We start from the raw sequence: 19,076 nt of genomic DNA, 5'->3' as shown, positions 1-19,076 counted from the left end.
ATTTGAGTTGGATCCTGTCATGTTAGCACTAAAGCAAAATATAGTGGAATGGGTAAATTTGTGGAATCACACAATCTCACCTCTTACTTACCGATGCTCTTTTCTGTTCTCAAGGATAGTGAATTGTGCTAGTGTAGCTGCTCAACAGAAGTGATTCCGAGGTCGCAAGGATTACGAATCGACTGTCCTGATTTCAGTTTTGGGTGGAGCTATATGTGGCTAAACAAGGGAGGCTACGGTACTGAAAAACAAGTGATTTGATGTGCTCACAAGATGTAATGTTGCTGGTATATAAATCACCAAGAATCTGAATGTGTAAACTAAATTTTCAGTGTGCAAACTGCAATATAACCCTTTTCCTCTTCTTTTACTTTTCTTTTGGAAAAGCTTTCTATCCCTATTTTTTTCCTAAACTTTTTTTTCTATGATTCTTTTAACTCTTTTTTTATACTAACAGGGGTGAGGATACAAATGAAACACGATACAAAATATGTAAAGATGGTGACTAGCAACTTGATGAACACAAAACACAAGATAACAGTACCGTCAAAGGGCAATAGATTTTTTTCTGTGGCTTTTTTAGTGGACTATAGGTGATGAACAAAACAGTAGCAAACGATACATAAACTAAAGGCAGATATGTGGATGATTGTGAGACCTACCGTGACAACGAAAGCTTTGATACCAGTTGATAGGCTACCAATTTGAATCGGTAAGAGGGTGGCCCGATCTTCATGACAGTAGATCAAAAGAACAAGGCTAACTTGCTGCGAACAGCGGGTAACTAGCTTTATACCTGACAAAGGTTGGAAGCGACCAAGCGACGCGGAGAGAGGCACCGAAACCATGAAGACTTCGACTCGATCTCCGAACGACCGCAGAACCATAATCCGGAAATAATCGGCACAATACGGCGCAGCCGAACGGAAGCCGTAGAGCACGAAGTAGGGGAACCCAGAGGATTCACTTCACAAGTCCATGAAGAACAAGGAAGAACAAAGGTTGAGTAAGGCACTCAGCATCGCGACTGCAATATCATATAGTTTATCAAATGGTCAAAGGTTGCTAATAGCTTAGAGGCAGGAGATATTTATACTAGGAACAACCCTCCTAGGTAGGTATGAAAACGAAATAGAGTTTCTGAGGAAAGGCAATGCGAAAGGTCCCCTCGGAATGGATTCCCGAACTGGCTTTTGCGTGACTGTTGGCCTCCAGAGCAGTTTCCAATAAACTGACCATAACTTCTTATTGAGAACTCCAAATGACAAACCGTTTCTTGGGTGTGAAACTACACTCCAAGTGCTTTCCAGCAATGTATGCCATGCACCAGGAAACGTTTTAGATTGGTACAGTTTTGCACGGCAAGTTGTACCAACATTCTGTCATGATAGACTATTAACATTCTGATCCAGTCTGTACTAATTCTGGTCTACAGTTAAAATGCAGTATCCAAACTGGTCGCCACTAGATTCATTGTAAAGTAGACTAAACAAGATTTCCAACAAGTCCTCATGGGCCTTCATAGCTTTTGTGAGTACAAATTAATGAAGATTTCTTTGCACTAGTCCGTTCTTGACTTCCACTGTTCCATTTTTTACTCTTCTGGTGCATTTTGTAGTGTCTTCTGGGACTTGCACTGGTTCGTTCTTTAGGGTCCGATTCATCCTTCTCTTCGTCTATATATCTGAGTACAATCAAGGTACAACACTTAGGTAGTATATAATTCTCATTAATGTTAAAATGAATCTCACAAAGTAGTGCGTGGACCTCTTGTTGTAGCTTCTTTGCACGACTACGTGTAATCCGGTCCATCGATGACTTGGGCTGGTGTTGGTGTGGATAAAAGTTGAGTGGTTGTAACTTGACTTGGAGCTTGTGACATCTTGCTTGCTGGCATGGTCATATCACCTCACACGCATATTGTGCTCGCGCTGACTTAATTTATCTCCCACGCAAATATTGGCCTGGCCCACGAGTACAGAAACCCTAGCCCAAATCCCAAATCCAGAAGCACCAACCCTGCCCGCGTGCCGCCGCTCTTCCATCTCCCAAATCGCTCTATCAGCCAGCACCAAATCTGCCGCCTTCAAGTCATGCTCCCAGATCCTAGCCCACCCCGCCCCCAAACTGCACGCTCACAGTCGATCTCCTCCTCGCCGTCGTGAAGGACCTGCCCATGCGGCACGCCACCCCCTGGAGATTCAGAAGCGAGCATTACTGCTTCATTTCCTCGCTGATGGCGGATCTGAGATTTAGAGGGTTATGGAGGGCGTGCCTCAGACGCTCGGCACTTTGGTCCCTCGCTGCTAGCTGTTGTGTGCAAGAGGCCACGAGCACTGCTGATGCTCCTAAAGCTGATGTAGTAATGTGAGATAATTTTTCCCCACCACTCCCTTCTTCCTATGTCATAGAATTCATGGGTGCTGGTATGACTTCTTGGCCGAACTACCTCTGCACTATGTGCGTCGTGTTTGTGTTGATTCAGATCTGCCAAATGTTGTGATGAGGCTGGGGTGACAGTGTACATAGAGAGGTCTCCTAATAGCTGCTTGCGTTTGAAAGGATTCATGTGCTGCTTGCTATTTGTACTGTTGTTATTCACTAACCTTTGTACTGTTGTTATTCACTAACCTATGCGTTTGGAAGCATTCACTAAATCGGGTTTTAAAAACAGGGGTAAACAGAAAAAAATATTTTAATCCTGCTCACTAAATTAGGTTTTAAAAATAGGGGTAAACAGAAAAAAAATATTTTAATCCTGCTCACTAAATCAAGTTTTAAAAATAGGGGTAAAACAGAAAAAAATATTTTAAGTCGCGTACTTATTCACATAAAAATCGCGAGCTACGCAACTAATGAGATTTGAACCCACGACCTCCCCTTGCGCGTAGCCTCCTCTACCACTCCACCCATCACTCACTTATGTATATATTAGAGTTTGGTTCACTACATATTATCCTAAACTGATCATTGTTAGTTTGATATGTGTATGCTTAAGCTACATACTTGGTTCCTCAAACTCAGCAGGGCTTGCCAATGTGTAATTGTTGCACCGACACCAGCAAGGAAGTGCTGCACTAAAATGTAATGAGGCGGACATAAGAACTTCTACACCGACACACGACAAGGCTTCTCTTGGTGCTCCCCCAAAGTTGCAAACCTACACCACCGACGTCATCTTCATATTATTTGTAGCCAACAGATTCAAGTATTGTAGGTACGCACTTGACCTCCACATTTATCGTTGTATGTATAGCTGTTACTTTTACTTATGTTGCTTATTGTGGGAAATGCAAATGCTAGCTGTCAGTTGTTTATCTAATTTCTAATTGCCCTCTATTATGAAATTTTGTAGTCTAAACAAATATAATTTGAACACCGCTCCCCACAAAGACTCATGGATAAATCATGGATCAATAGTGATGCTAGGCACACAAAGGCATACTTACAAGGGGTCAATAGTTTCCTATCTTTTGCATTTAGAAATTCACCGGTAGGGGTCAAGATATTGTGACCTTGTAGAAAGTGTGTTAACTCATTTTGGAGAGACTCAAGTGATATAAGAGAACACTTGATATGTGATGGGTTTCTACAAGGGTACACAACTTGGAACTTACATGGAGAAGCTACTTCCTCTCAAGTGAATACCAACAATGGTGATGGTGTTGATCTTCTGGAAGAGTCTAGTCAAGAGGATGACATATCTGCATTGCTTAGAGACCTAGCTTGTGGTTTAGATGAGAGAGGGGATTTTGAAGACAACAGTTCCCTTGAGCTTCCTAAAGAACTAGTTGACCTCCAAATGTTGGTAGAAGCCAATAGTCAAGAGTTATTTCCTAATTGCAAGAAGTACACTAAACTATGTTTCTTGATCAGGCTACTTCACATCAAGCTCCTTGGAGGATGGACTAACAAAAGTTTTGACCTTATACTAGATCTATTTAATGATGTGTTACCTGCGGGTATAACACTACCTAGAAACTACTATGAAACTAAGAAATTGATTAAGTCCATTGGACTTGGGTACATTAGTATTCATGCCTGCGATAATAATTGCATTCTGTATTGGAAGGAACATGAAAAATCTGAATCATGTCCAAAGTGTAAGGTTTCACGTTGGAAATCAGTTAGGCCTCGTTCGTTTGCTTGGGTTTCTTTCCAGCCCCTGAAACTTTCCAGGCCTGGATACGGTGGATTCAGGTGTGTCACTCGTTCCAGGCCCAGGATAAACAACCAGGAATTAATTGTCACGGATTTGGCACAACAGCCGTTCGTTTCAGCCTGGAATGATTGCACGGTTCTGTTCGCCCTTTACAGCCTACTAGGACTGCAGGCTATGGCTGGTTTTCTCTATGCATTCCCTACAGATTAAAAGCAACATCGTGGTTGTAAAGAGCAGCTCAACAGGCTCAATAATTATAACTTGACGTAAACACTTTGACAGCAAATCAAGGTCACTTGTTTGACAGCAACTTGACAGTATACATTAGCAGCTAGTTTGACAGCAACTTGACAGTAAACATTTATGTACATGCATGAAAAGTAAGGAAAATGAGAGAGAAGTAGTAGACAAGTAGCAAACAAAAATAGAGTCTTTATCAATACAAAATAGCAACATCCTTTCATACTTCCAGTCTTGATCAAGACATAGACCTTAGCCTCCTGCACACTCAAACCTGGTAGCCAAAAAGTTCAACATCAATTCCAGTGACACGACAATAGTATTTGGATTCATAATCAGGAACAGTGACAAATCTGGAAAATGATACTATGCATGGAAATAGAAATATGATACAATGTCCAGGTTAATTTATCTTTAGTTCTTTACCATCAGTTATGCATTGCTAAATGTAGAATAGTGAGCAGCATACGAAACCAAAAACCAAACTCTTAGTCTCAGTTGATAGAATGCACATGGCCATCTATTGCCTAGAAATTTAAAGCCACGCTGTGTGCTAATAAGGCCGGCATAGATTCAGCTCGACCATATCTATGTATATTTATACAGAAACCAAGTTCAATCAGCAGGTGTTCAGTTCAACTATATCTATATATATTTATACAATATCTAATATCACTAGCTCTTTCTTAAGTAAATAGTAAGAGGTAAATAATGAGTAAAAAGGCCACACAAACCATCAATTTTTTCCTAGCTAATTCGTCGAACAAAGCTACAAAACAAATAATCTACCAACAGTAGCACTGCTTCTAGCACTGCCTCATTGGTACAGGTACCAATGATATTCTTATAGCAGCACGACATGGAGCAATAGTGCCTCTTATATTCTTGGTACAAGAGTGGATACTAGACTATGCCTACTTGCAAGGTCCAACTTCAGTCATCATTTACACATACTTGCCCCCTGAGATAGTGTACATAAGCATGCACAGGAGCACTAATATATATCTAAAAAGAGTTTGAGGAGGGAAAGGTTAAGCTCTGCAATGCACACTTTGTGAAGCAAATGGTTGTCTGTCTGAAATATAGATTCTCTGAAGAACTAAAAATGAGCAGACAGACAATTCTTCTGCCCTTCCCACATTGCATCCCTGCTGTGCAGACTGCGACAAACTGAATATTGGACCAGAGATCCTTGTATTCTACAGTATGAGCAATGTAATCAAGCATAGTATATGCTAGCATCCAGGTCTCTCTGCTGCTTTGTGATGACCATCTCATCAGGAAGGAAGCTTAGCAAGCACAAGAAAGGGACCATGCCCCATCCTGAATCCTGATGAGATAAAAATTCTCAGGAAATGGTTGTTTTATTTTTTCTCTGTGTATTTCCTACTCTGTGCTTGCTAAGAATTTCCGGTGAAAGTCTAACTGCAACTTTCACCGGTTGAATTCAATGACCAATAGCTGACTATTTGTTTAAGCAATACTGAACCATATGTACGTGTACGTATTGGATTGGAGTAGAGCTAGCTAGCAAAGCATTTGAATTGCTATTGCACCAGGGCATGCCCAAACTGAATCTATCCTTCTACTCCTACGTACGGTCCTACACTCAATCACGATGGACATGGTCGCGACAAGGCAGGGGTCTACGAGGAGAGCCACTATGCCGACGCGTTGGGTAGCCGGCTGGGCACAGGCTGGAAGCTCCACCTCCTCATCGGGACGGATCCACCTTCTTGTCAGGTTGGCACCGACGTGAACCCTAGCGTCGGGGAGAGGCAAGGGCGATGAAGACAAGGGCGATGCCTTACCGGCGAGAAGGTGGCGGAGAGCGAGGACCTTCGATGGGAAGTGGTCGCCGTTGTCTTCGCCTTTGTGCCGTGCTGTCTCATCCCCTGATGCGCCGCGTCGTCGCGTCCCTCAAATGCGCCGTCACCTTCCCTTCGTGTCGCTCCCGTCGCCCAGGATAAGTTCCGGACCTACGAGGGTCCGTCTCCGTTCCGAGCCAAAGAGGAGGAAGAAAGATCGGGATTGGCCCATTTTTATTCCGGACCATACACAACCGAACGTCCAATCTTGGCCCGACCTGACTTCGAACCGGGCCATATCAATCCAGACGGACCAAGCCACATTCCAGGCCGTTCCAGGCCTAAACGAACGAGGCCTTAGGAAGAGTCTAGATGGGAAACATGTGTATAAGGTTCCTAAGAAGGTTCTTCAGTACTTTTCAATAAAAAAAGGCTCCAAAGATTGTTTCTATGTTCTAAAACAGCATGTCTAACAAGATGGCATGATGAGGAGAGAACAAGAGATGATGTTCTTAGGCATCCTATAGATTTACCTCTATGGAAAGACTTTGATCTTAAACATCCTGAGTTTGCTAAGGATAGCAGAAATATACGTCTTGCATTTGCCACTGATGGTTTCAATCCTTATAGAACCCAAAGTATAAGCTATAGCATTTCGCCTGGTATATGTATTCCGTATAATTTTCCACCATCAATGTGCATGAAGCAATCAAATTTCATACCCTCGTTGCTAATTCCTAGAAAACATGCTCTTAGTAGTGATATGGATGTTTTTCTCCAGCCACTTGTTGATGATTTGTTAGATATGTTTGTTAAGGGGGTTAGAACTTATGATGCATTGAAGGGTGAATACTTTCAATTACGGCTAGCAGTGTTGTGGACTATTACAGACTTTCCGGGTCCAGGCTATGCATCTGGTTGTGTCACTGCGGGTGAAGCAGCATGCCCTGATTGCCACCCATATACCTGTTCCCATAGACTTGGTAAGGGCAGCAAGACTTGCTATATGGGCCATCGTAGGTTTTTTGATGAAAACCACCCATTTAGGTTCGATGTTGATAAGTTTGGTTCAACCAAACTTAGGCAGGCACCTAGTCCACTCTCTAGGGAGGAAGTGTTGGGGTGTACTAAAGATATTGTTACAGTTTTTGGCAAGGATCCATCCGGAAAGAAACCAACAAGGAAGAGACGCAAGGAAGGGGAGCCATTAGTCATTTTTAAAAGGAGGTCTATTTGGTTTAAACTTCCCTATTGGAAAGATTTGATGCTGCGACATAACTTTGATGTCATGCACATAGGGAAAAATGTGTATGATAACTTTGTTAATACATTCTTGGGTACCGATGGGAAATCTAAGGATAACATGAATTCTTGTTTAGACCTTCAAGCTTTAGGTATTAGAAGTGATCTCCACCCTGTTGATGTTGAAGACCAATTTTATTTACCACCTGCACCATATACATGGAGTCCTGATGAGAAGAAATTATTTTATGAAGTACTGAAAGGGGTAAAGTTTCTTGCTGGCTATGCATTTGATATACATCACAATGTTCATGTCAATGAGAGAAAAGTGTTTGGGCTCAAGAGTCATGAATGCCACATCATTCTACAGCACTTATTGCCACTTGCTGTGGTGAAAGTATTGCCAGAAGTAGTTAGTGCTGCAGTGATACATGTTAGTCATTTGTTCAAGAAGATTTCTGCTCCTATTTTTCGAAAAAGTGATATGATTATAGGCTGAAATAGATGTAACCATAAGCCTTCTAGAGACTATATTCCTTCCCTCCTTTTTTGACATGATGGTACATCTGATGGTCCACATTCCTGCGCAAGCAAGACTGGCTGGTCCAGTACATTTTCATAGCATGTGGCCTGTTGAGAGGTAATTTCTGTGAGCATATTACAGTATATTATAAAAAATGCATACTATTTTCACAACATAATGAGCGTATTATATATGTGTATAGGTCTCAGATGAGATTGAAAGGTGATGTTCGTACAAAAAGCCATCCGGAGGGATCGATTATGGAGGGTTCTATGTTTTATGAGAGCCTTACACTATGTGGACACTATTTAAACAGCCGAGTGCTCAGAAATGTTGAAGGGCTGCAAGTTGAAAATTCCACAACCCCTTTCTTTGATAGCGTAGGCCGGGGTTTAGCTGGGAAATGTACAGTGAGTTTAAACCACAAGACTTGGCTGCAAGCGCATATATATGTTTTGTTTAACTATGCAAATATAGGGCCTTACTTGGAGTAAGTAATCTGTTTCACTTCAAACCATACGTTTAGATTCTCCACGTGGTAAGATGATAAATTCACCTTTGCAGAAGGTATGCTCACTATCTATCCTCCACAAGTGTTCGAACCCAACGATCTATCAATCGAATGCAGCACGAATGCTTCCATGAGTGGTTTAGGTCACATGTAAGTAGGAAGAGAACTTTTTGCATGCTATCTATGTTGAACTTCTCATTTACCTTAATAATAACATTTTTTACTAATTATAGGTGGAACAAATGTGTGAGGAAGTACCATAGGAGATACAAATCTTAGCAAAGGCACCAATCATGAGTGCACAAAAATATAGTAGCTACAAAATAAATGGATTTGATTTTCATACTGAGTCCTATGATGTTGGTAGGTCTGTTCAAAATAGTGGGGTTGCTTTGGTTGCAGAATCCACATGCTTTCAGAGGGGCGATAATGATAATGTCACAATAGGAAACAAGACTTATTACGGCATTATAAAGGAGACAGTTGAATTGAACTATAGGCACAAAGGAAATGTTGCTCTTTTCAAGTGTAATTGGGTTGACAACCTTGTGCTGAAAATGGGTTAAAACTTATCACTTTGGAGTCACCACTGTCAACTTTAAACATTTATTCAATACTGGTGAAAAAGTATCAGATGATCCTTTCATATTAGCATCACAAGCAGTGCAAGTTTTCTATCTTCCTGAACATGCTGGTTCCGAGTTGGTTTCTGTTCATCAGTCCAAACTAAGAGACTTCTATGATATGGATAATTTGGAGAGTGAGCACCTAGATAATGGCAATGGAGTAGTTCAGCCATTGCTTGATTTAAATGCCAAGGTGACCATGGATGTTATTAATGGGGTTGTCCCCAGTACTAGGTCAGACATAGATGGTATAATTGTTGAGCCAAAAAAGTAAGTGTCATTTATGCATGCAATATGTGATTGCCCCATTGATTATTTGAAAATTTTGTTCCCATTAGTTCGTATTATTTTTATACGAGGAAAAGATTGCTAATTCATTTGTACCTTTTTAGGAGACAAAATGTCAAGCGCAAGAGGAAGAGGTAATAGAGATGATGGCATGACTGAGTATGAGAGGCAAAAATTGGGAAAAGTCGCAAGAAATGAGGAGATAATGGAATCTCTTCATCTTCGTAAGCTGAGCATGACACTGGAGCCTCCCCAACAAAATAAAAAAAGAAATGTTAGCCTTGTAGAATAGTGTTGGCCTTTGTATAATAGTGTTGGCCTCCCCAACAAAGATTATGCATGTGCTTGCCTTTCACTGTCAACGAGAATGAACAGATTTCTAAACTAGTGCCGCATACTAATTGACATTGTCATGCATATTTTTATGTAGAGAACTCATAAACCAAGTGATGGAGCCATTGAACATCATAAACAAAGTGATGCAGCAATTGAACATCATAATTTGTGACCAAGGCCACAAAGAAATGACGTTGAGACTACAAATGAGCAGATTACTAATGATCCTGATTATGAAGTAGTTGGAGAGTTCTTATGTGACAATGAAGGTATTGCATTTCTAAAAATTTCTTGCTACAATTTCTCAAATCTTGTGCTGATTTTTTATGTTTTCATATGTACGGACTTGCACAGTGGTACTCAAAAGAGGAATGGAAGGAAAATAACCACAATGAATGACATATTCTCAAGGACAGCCGACATGCCAAAAATTAAAATAACAGTCAATGGATATGGACAGCCTTTCAGAGAAACTTATCAGAAGTTTGCTAGAGCCATTGGTTGTCAAGTGAGAAAGAAATTACCAATTCGATTTACTGATTGGAGGGTTGTTCCCCTTGCAATGAAAAAACAAATTTGGGATGACATGAAGGTATATCATTTTCTGCTAGTTATCCTATTCATAGCAGCTAGTGCAATCCTATTCATAGCAGCTAGTGCAAGTTGTGCATCAATAGCAACCTAGTGCAAGTTGTCTGATTTAGACTATGTTTATACAAGTTTTGATGTCTTCTCTAAATATACATGAGTTAGAAATACATCTTCTCAAAATGCATCACCTTTTACATGATGTGATGGCTCCTTTTCGATGCACATGATCTGGTGGCTACTTTTCAATGGCAAATTAGGTGTTCTATGATGTGGATGAGTCTGTCAATAAATGGTTTATGGATACAGCTGCAAAGAAGTGGAAGGGCCACAAGGTGGACTTAAAAGATAAGTTTTTTGATGAAACATTAACAGATGAGCAAATGAAGGAAAGACTTAAAAATAAATTAAATGATGATGACATCAATGGTCTTATTGAGTTTTGGAGGTCTCCTGAATGCCAAGTAAGGATGAATTCATATGAATCTCTCTTTTCCATTACTTGTCTATGAATGCCAAATCTCAGTGATTTCTAAGATAGGCTCGCACTAAAAGAGGTAAAGCAAATTGTCGGTGTTTTGACCCCAGGGGGTGGCACCAACGAGTGAATTTGTGTGCGTGCTCCCTTTTCTAGATGGTGATACAAGAGTGGCACAAAGATATATGCTTGTTCGGGCAAGAGAAGGCCCTACGTCCAGCGGGGGGAGACTTTGTATTATCTTGCACCTAAGTGCTTGTACAGGGGTGAATACAAGTGGATGTGGCCAAGAGTTCTAAGTCCTAGCCGATGGTGGTGTGTCAGAATCGTGTTCTATATATCCCTTAGATGTTTCTCTTAGCGTCCCCTTTTATAGTTCCAAGGGGAGGCCTAGGTTACAGATTATAGGTGTTTGGATAGGCCTCGATAGGGGTATGGCGCTGACCCACTCGAGGCCTCCGTACCAGCATGGCCTCGAGCCGTCTTGTTACGGGTTACTCTGTTGATGATGGTGCGTGTGTTTCCTGAGCCTAACTCCCTGTACATCGTCTGGTATTGGCTTGGGTGCGTGCACGCTTGTACGTTGTGGCAGTAGTCACGTCTGGGGTGGTTGAAGCGCTGACTTCCGTCCCTCGATCCTTCGCTGGGAAGGAACATGCCTGTTCGAAGGTTAGGCAGCTTAGGTGGCTTTGTTATGTACAGCACTGACTTCGAGCGTCTCGAGGGGTCACGATGGGATATTACGCTTGCCATACTGTACAGGTCTGTACTTTTTATCCAATCACGGGGATAAAGCTGGGAAAAGTGTGGATTTGACGGGTGCTTGTACCCCTATCACGCTTCCTGTGACTATCGGGTTAGGTGGGAGCATGGCAGCCGCATTAAATGCTCTGGCTCCCGTACTCATGACAGACGGCAGGTAGCGCTCTTGCGCTCGAGGCTCGCCGATTTGCTTGACGCTATTTCCATATTCAACGGTCGCTGGCCATCAAGCCCTTACAGATTCGCTTGACCCCATTTCTGTATTTGGGGCTATTGTCGACACCGCGCCCTGGCGATCATGTATTTATGTCGGAGCGTCGGGCTGGAGCCTCGAATTGTTTGTGAATCCTTATATTCTGAGCGCTGGCTGGGGTACCCCCTATTGGCATCCTCGACAGTAGCCCCTGAGCCCCTGTTCGAGCACTTGTGTTCGAGCAGGGGTTCTTCTGCTGGTCGAGTTTCCGTGGGGGTCGCGCGAGCGACCCCCACGGGGGTAGCCCCCAAGACCTTGAAGGAGTCTTGGAGTCCTTCGAGGGCTGTATTGCTTTTTGGGATGTGACTGCTCCCAGTTTTCCTCCTCATTGAGGGGCGTCCATTCTGGGAGGGAATCTTTGACCCTTGTTGGCCGGTTTTGCCCCTTTGGGGCTAGGAGCGTGACCTACTACCGATGGAGCAAGCGTCATCGTCCCGGGTGATCTTTTATCGGGTAATCCAAACGAGAACCCATGCCCCATTTGATAGGGTTGGGTGTAGTCCGGAGGCGTTCTCATCAAAGCCAGGCTAGCATGGTCGTGGATACCGGTCTCGTTCGATAGAGTCCAGCGGCTCGACGCCTCCCTCCGTGGGGATTCCTCTCGACCTTCTTGACCCTGCCTTGGATACTCCCACTGAGTTCTCGAGGCTATCCTCATTTCGACCCTTCACTGGGTACCCCTGACTCTAGTACTCGAGGGTGACTGTCGAACCCATCCGGTGGGCCAGTCTGTGTTCCCTCAAGGTTATTATGGCGTCGTGCGCCCGCCTTACCTTGCGCTGGAATTAAGAGTTGTGGCGGTTCGCTTTCTTGCCCATTGGGCGTGCCTTTTTAGGAGGGAGCCGTTGCGGTGCTGTTCCGTTGGTGGAATCTGTAACGCCCTGTGTTGGCAGCCATTATAGACCAATCATAAACTGCCAACTTGATCCAAAAGGACAAGAAGCAATCATATTATATACACACATGCATTTTATTACTAACAAGTTCCACTTGTACCATAGTGATTATATTTTGCAGGAATTATAGTGCAACGAGTGAAAATGTGCCATACCACGAAGAAAGCGCAAAGTACCAAAAGACGTATTCACAAATGCGCAACCCAAGAAAATAGATAAAGGCCCGAACAACGCAGAACTAGGCCTGATCGTAACCACGGGAGAGATCCAGGCCTAGAGCCAAACCGACCACGCGAAGGTGGTGGCCAGGGGGACCCACCCTGGGTGTGTCCGCACCCTGGTGCGGGCGCACTCCTGGAGACGGCAAACCGGGCCCATCTTTCTCAAGCGGTTGCATGCCGCTATGCATAGGACGGTTTGACCTACTACCAAATTCAGATGCGACGAACCATCCTAGTTCTACTATAAAAAGAGAGGCACTCCCCCCTTTTCAACACACATCATTTGGAGTCAATTTACCTCACACCTCTCACTTGTATCTTTAGTCTAGATTAGTAGTAGACCAAGGCAAGAGCAAGCAATGAGAGCTTGTCTCCTATGAAGAAAGGATCTTCTTGGTATGAATAATATTCAATCTTCTTCCATGAGCAAGTTCTATTCATCTTTATATGATTATGCATATGAACTAGAGTATGGTTGTGTTGTTATCATGTTCATAGTATATGAACTAGTTGTGAGTTCTTGTGCTATGTTCTTGATATGTTCATCATTGTTCATCAGATTAGTATGATTAGGATTAGAATTAGGAATGGGATGATGGTTCACTGTGCTGTGATGGTTGCTCTTAGCCTAGCCTGTCACTCCGAAGGGGTGGGGCCCACGGGGGTTAGGAGTTGCTTCCAATTATGTGAACATGGTGTTCAGGTATGCGGGAATCAGTGGATGTGCGGCTATCTTTCAGGTACAGGGGTAGGTGGCAGGGTAGTGACAGCTCTGTCATCCTTTGTATTCACCCACAATCAGGTATTTTGATAGGAGTTCTATAAAGTCTCTATCGGCTGGGTATCTAGCTGCGGGAATCTCCCCTCATCTCAGGCTTAGTTCTAACTCTATTTATTGCTAATTAGATGATTCGCTAACAGTTCTATGCATAGTTATATGTGACCCATGCCTGCTTAAGTAGATTTATTTCTTTATTCTTTATTTATTATTTCTCTTCTATTTTATCCTTGAGGGTTATCCAATGTGTGTCCACTATCTTGAATATCATGTTTATTCCTATTTACTCTATGTCTACAATGATAGTTCTGTCCGCTTGCAGTTATATTACTTCTTCATTCATGAACTATCGATTGGCGTACCTAAGTACCGTTACTTAAGATTGTAATCCTTGTGCACCTTCAAGTGTAGTGCCACAACTTTGCATATCACAAGTAAGGATGGTTAGGAAGGCCAATCCGGCATTCCTAATTATTGTTACCAGACTACACTGCTAAGGTCGGTGCCCTCGAGTTGCCTTGGGTTATCTCTCTGATGTAGCGATAGTTACAGTATGCCAGCACCCATCATTTCCGGTGCCATTGCTAAGGATGGATCTATGGTCTATTTTTAGTAGTGACTCTAAGAAATGCCAACAAGCATTTATGGCGCCGTTGCCGGGGAAGGCAAAAATCATACTGTCATAAACATTGATTGCATAATAAGCATTGGTAGCCATAGATTAAGTAGGATAACTTTACTGTTTTCTTCCTCTTTTTGTTGGAATGAAAACAGGATAGTGTATGAGCGGTTTCAACTTGCCGGCAAACTTCCACAGTGATCCAGACACTCCTAAGAGAAGGGTTTGTACCGTCTCTTCTTCTGCTACGCAAATGGCAAGCGAATCCACCGTTCTAGCACCAACCGCACCAATCGCTATGGCCAAGACACTCTGTGACTACTCCACTCCTGCTGTTGCCAACGTGCCGACTCGGCCCGCTGTCAATATGGGAATGGAAGCTTCGAGATCCGCACTGGCCTCATCTCTATGGTGCAGGCAAGCCAATTCTGTGGCCTGCCAAGCGAGGATGCTAACGCCACCTTCCGAACTTCCTTTATTTGTGCGACACCGTCGTCATCAAGGACGTCGCACAGAACAGCATCTGGCTCCGTCTATTTCAATTTTTCGTCACAGAAATGGCGAAACAATGGTTTTATCAGAACAAGAAAGCTATTGACACATGGGAATTGTGCTCTGCGGCATTCCTTGCCAAGTTCTTCCTTATGAGCAGGACCAGCGCTCTATGGGGGAAGATCTCTAACTTCCAGCAGTCTTCACTTGAGTCCATACCCGAAGCATGGGAGATGCTCCAGGAGTACATCCGGGCCTGTCCTCATCATGGAATGGAAGACTGGCTTCTGCTCCAGAGCTTCTACAAAGGCCTCACGGCCATGTCAAAGGGGCACGTAGATGCCGCAGCTGGAGGTGCATTCCTTTCTCTCACCATTAATGAAGCTACTGCCGTCATCGAGAAGATGGTGGCAAATGCAAGCTGGGGAGAAAGAAGGAAAACACAAAAAGGCTCGCAATCTACGAAGGAGGTAGATGTTCTTGCCGCAAAAATAGACTTGCTGCTGCAAAGGATGGACGGACAAGTTGCAAATCCCAACAAGGGCACAGTCCAAGCAGTGAACTCACAAACATCGTGTGATGTTTGTGGTGATGATGGCCATTCGGGGAACAATTGCCCCGAAACCCAAGAAGAAGCAGCATATGTCAACAATGGGTTTCGGCCACCACAACAAGGTAACAACGGATGGAACAATCAGCACCACCCGCAGGGTAATTTCTTCAATCAGCCTGCCTTGAAAGATCTGGTCATAGGACAAGCTAAAATCAATGAGAATCTAGCCAAGAAGCTGTCCTACAATGACAAGATCATTGAGAACATCAACGCCAAGCTTGAAACTCTTTGTTCATCTGTCAAAAGTCAGACGAGTTTCAACAAGATGATAGAAACACAGATAGCATAGATAGCTGCATCAATTCCAGTCACTGACACAGAGAGGATCCCAGGACAACCGAAAACCTCTACTAAGTTCATCCATGTAGCCACAGAAAAATGAAGGAAGGAAAGTCTTGCGAACGGACTATAAATGTTGAGCCCTTGCCGAAGGCATTCAGTAGTTATCTAAAAAAACTATATACAATAAAAATAAATTTTGTGCTATTTGTGTCCCAATAAAGATATCTGAAGGGGGCCCACGACATCAAACAAGCTTGGGGGCGGTGTCCCCACTCAGGTATTATGTCTTTTTAAATTCTTTAAATTTTGTTTTAATTTCCCTTTTTATAGAAAGTTTTAATTTTTAGTTTCCAAAAGTTTCCCTTCCTATAGTTTTATTTTTAGTCAAAAATAAAGTTTCTCTGAAAATCTTATACAAAATATTTTCTGGTAGAATAGATTTTCCCATTTCCAAATCTTATTTTTTATATAATTTTTGAAAACCAAAAATATTTTGAATAAATATGTGGAAAATAAAAATTTGGAGCAAAGTTTCGAACCAGGTTTGATCGTAACCAGAGAGACGTTGGGGACAGCCGTTGGAGCCAGCGGCCAAAAGGCCGGGCAGAGGCGGGCCCACCACTGGTGCAGGCGCACCATGATGCGACCGCACCCTGCCCAAGTCCTGCTGGCCTCGTCCTTTGGGCAATGGCTAGTAGACGTTGAGGGGGGCGCTCCCCCGCCTGCGATCAACTCTATAAATAGAGAGGATCCCAGGTGGAGCACCTCACCCCTCTCACACACATATTTTTACTCTTCCCTTCTTCACTCTCTTGCTCCACTTTTCTTCATAGCCTACTCCACAAGCTTAGTGCAAGAAAATTCTGTCAAAAACCTCTTGCACACTTCCCTCTCCAAGCAAAAACACCATACACTTGTGCTAGCTCGTCCACCATGAATAGAATTTTCGGGCTTAGAAGGAGCCGCCGCCAACGCGCAGAAGATCCACCTACCCCTGCAAGGAACGAGCAGCCAACACATGGAGGAGAGGAGGAGGAGCCACACGGCCACGCCATTGACGAGGCCGACGCCCCCTTCATCCACTTGTTAAGCGAGCAGGAGATGCAGGCATACAACCTCATGAAGGAACGTGAGTTCTTCCTTTCGCCGGCATTTGACTCCGCATTCTTGCACCAAATAGGTATGGATGTTGAGTTTGTTACTATTTTCGAGCATCTTGGTTGGAGTAGAGTTGCCCGCGTTCATGAGCTTGGGTCATGTCTTTTGACGATCCAAATTTTGGGCACTCTACAAATTATCGATTATGGTCTTACCTTCCGTTGCTTTGGAAGAGATTTCGGTATTTATTGGAAATATCTTGCCAACCGTTTGGGTTTCCACGAGCGGTGCTCCATTGACTTAGGTTTTTCCCTCGGGGGTTACAAACATCATGCTTTCTAGCATTTGATCTCGGGACAACACGTCGTTGGAAAGTTTCAGGGGCATTCTGCCAACATCCATCACCCCACTCTAAGGCTTCTCCATAAGTGGATCGCTAGTTCGTTCTTTTCAAGAGATGATACGCATCTTACTTATGACATAGAGTTGAAGTTGCTTTATGCTACGCTCAAAAAGATTAAGGTTGAACCTGTTGCTGAGCTTGTTAATCATTGATTGCATTCCGTTAAGACATCAACTTCTATCATGTGCACATCTCTTATTACTAGCCTTACTGCAAGTGTTGATCCCCATGCTGCTAATTCCATTATTTACATCACTACTCCTCGCATCATGATTAATAAATCATATCTTTCGCATGCACATATGATTAAATGTGACAAAACAGGTAAAAAGATTTTATATTATTTTTCAAGATATACAAATGAGATCCAGTTACCTAACCTGGATCTCGCTCTATAGAACTCCCCATCACTCACCTTCACCCTCACTGAGAGGGAAGGAGGATGCACGAGCTCTGTTTCTCGCAGGAACTCACGGAGGAGGGAACAAGAAGAGCAGGCAGCACAAGCAGCAAGGGAAGCACAGGCAGCACAGCCAGCACCATCCGCACAGCAAGCACAACACACTCCACCACCACACAGCAAGCACAACACACTCCACCACCAGCTATGCCAGGGATGGGATGGACCCGTGCTATACCTGCACCCGGATTTACCCCTGGGTATGGATATGGTATGGGATACGTTCCTCACCCCTACGAGGCTGGAGGTTCGAGCTGGCAGGCAGGAGGGTCGAGTTGGCAGGCGCACGGAGGCACAGGCCCAAGCGAGCCAGAGGCATATGGGGCAGGGGGATACAGGCATCACGAGTCAGGACACTCCTCAGATTTCGAGGGAATGCCACCCCCTATTCGCCGTCAGGTCACACTGGACGTCCTCAACACTCGCATGGGAGGACTAGAGCTCCAGAACAGGCAGATCCAAGGTACACTAAATGCCACATCCAAACTGCTACCCAATGGCATCAGCAGACCCAGCAGATCTTCATCGACCTTGAGTGGCTAAGTCCATGGGTGGTGATGTGTTTATGCCGATGACCAGCATTAACCTTTGCCAATGGAGAGTCTGCCGATGATGCGGAATGAAGACTTGGAGGTTGCCGATTGGTCTATGGTGGCGTCCCAGTTTGTCACGGGAGGATAGTTTTATGTTTTCCTTAGTTATTTAAATCGTTCTGTGTACAGATTCTGTTTAATTTGGAATTCGAGTTCTAGTCGTGTCTGGTTGTAGCTCTTTGGGCAGGGTATAAATGTAGACCCTAGGGCTTTGTAATTGACATCTACGAATCAATCAATAAAACACAAGTTTTTACTCATATTTTAGCATCTACCTTTCGACGACTTCGTCATATTTTTCTTTTTCATTACGAGTTCTTAGGAGTTCGTCGACTTAAGCTCGGCGTATTCTCAAGTTCCGCGTGAATACCTCTTGGTCGTGGCATCCGGGCGCTTCGCTGTTGTCGGGACCAAAGTATTTGAGTTATCACCTTCGCCGATAGTAAGGTCAAATCGGCTGGCACACCTTAACGTTTGAATCGGGTATTGGCCCTTTATGTTTGCAGATCCAGCTTTTGCATCAACACATAGTCACTGTCAAGCTAGACCTCATCATGAAGAAGCTCGCATAGAGAAGAAGAAAGTCAATGACATCAATGATTCCCATATGACATGTGAAGAATGTGGAGACTATGGGCACTCAGCTGTCAGTTGCCCTACACTACAAGAGGATGTGAACTTCATCAACAATAACACCTACTATCATCCTCAACAATATCAAGGATGGAATCAACAACCTTGACAAGGTAATTACCAAGGTAACGACTAAGGTAATAATTTTAATAACAATTTTCCGTCTTTAAG

The 19,076-nt window shown here is 43.5% G+C and overlaps 1 protein-coding gene across 1 annotated transcript; it reads left to right on the top strand.

Annotated features, from left to right (window-relative positions):
* LOC110434769 lies at positions 14,889–15,725 on the top strand. The gene has a single exon (XM_021459496.1). The coding sequence runs from the start codon at positions 14,889–14,891 to the stop codon at positions 15,723–15,725; it is 837 nt and encodes a 278-aa protein (XP_021315171.1).

Source organism: Sorghum bicolor, chromosome 4, assembly GCF_000003195.3.
Source record: "Sorghum bicolor cultivar BTx623 chromosome 4, Sorghum_bicolor_NCBIv3, whole genome shotgun sequence".
NCBI lineage: Eukaryota > Viridiplantae > Streptophyta > Magnoliopsida > Poales > Poaceae > Sorghum > Sorghum bicolor.
Note: the sequence above shows the minus strand (reverse complement) of the source record. Positions and strands in the feature narration are given on the sequence as shown.

Excerpts from the sequence above, each read along its gene's own strand:
- LOC110434769 (XM_021459496.1), top strand. The coding sequence starts at position 14,889 with ATGGCGAAACAATGGTTTTATCAGAACAAGAAAGCTATTGACACATGG.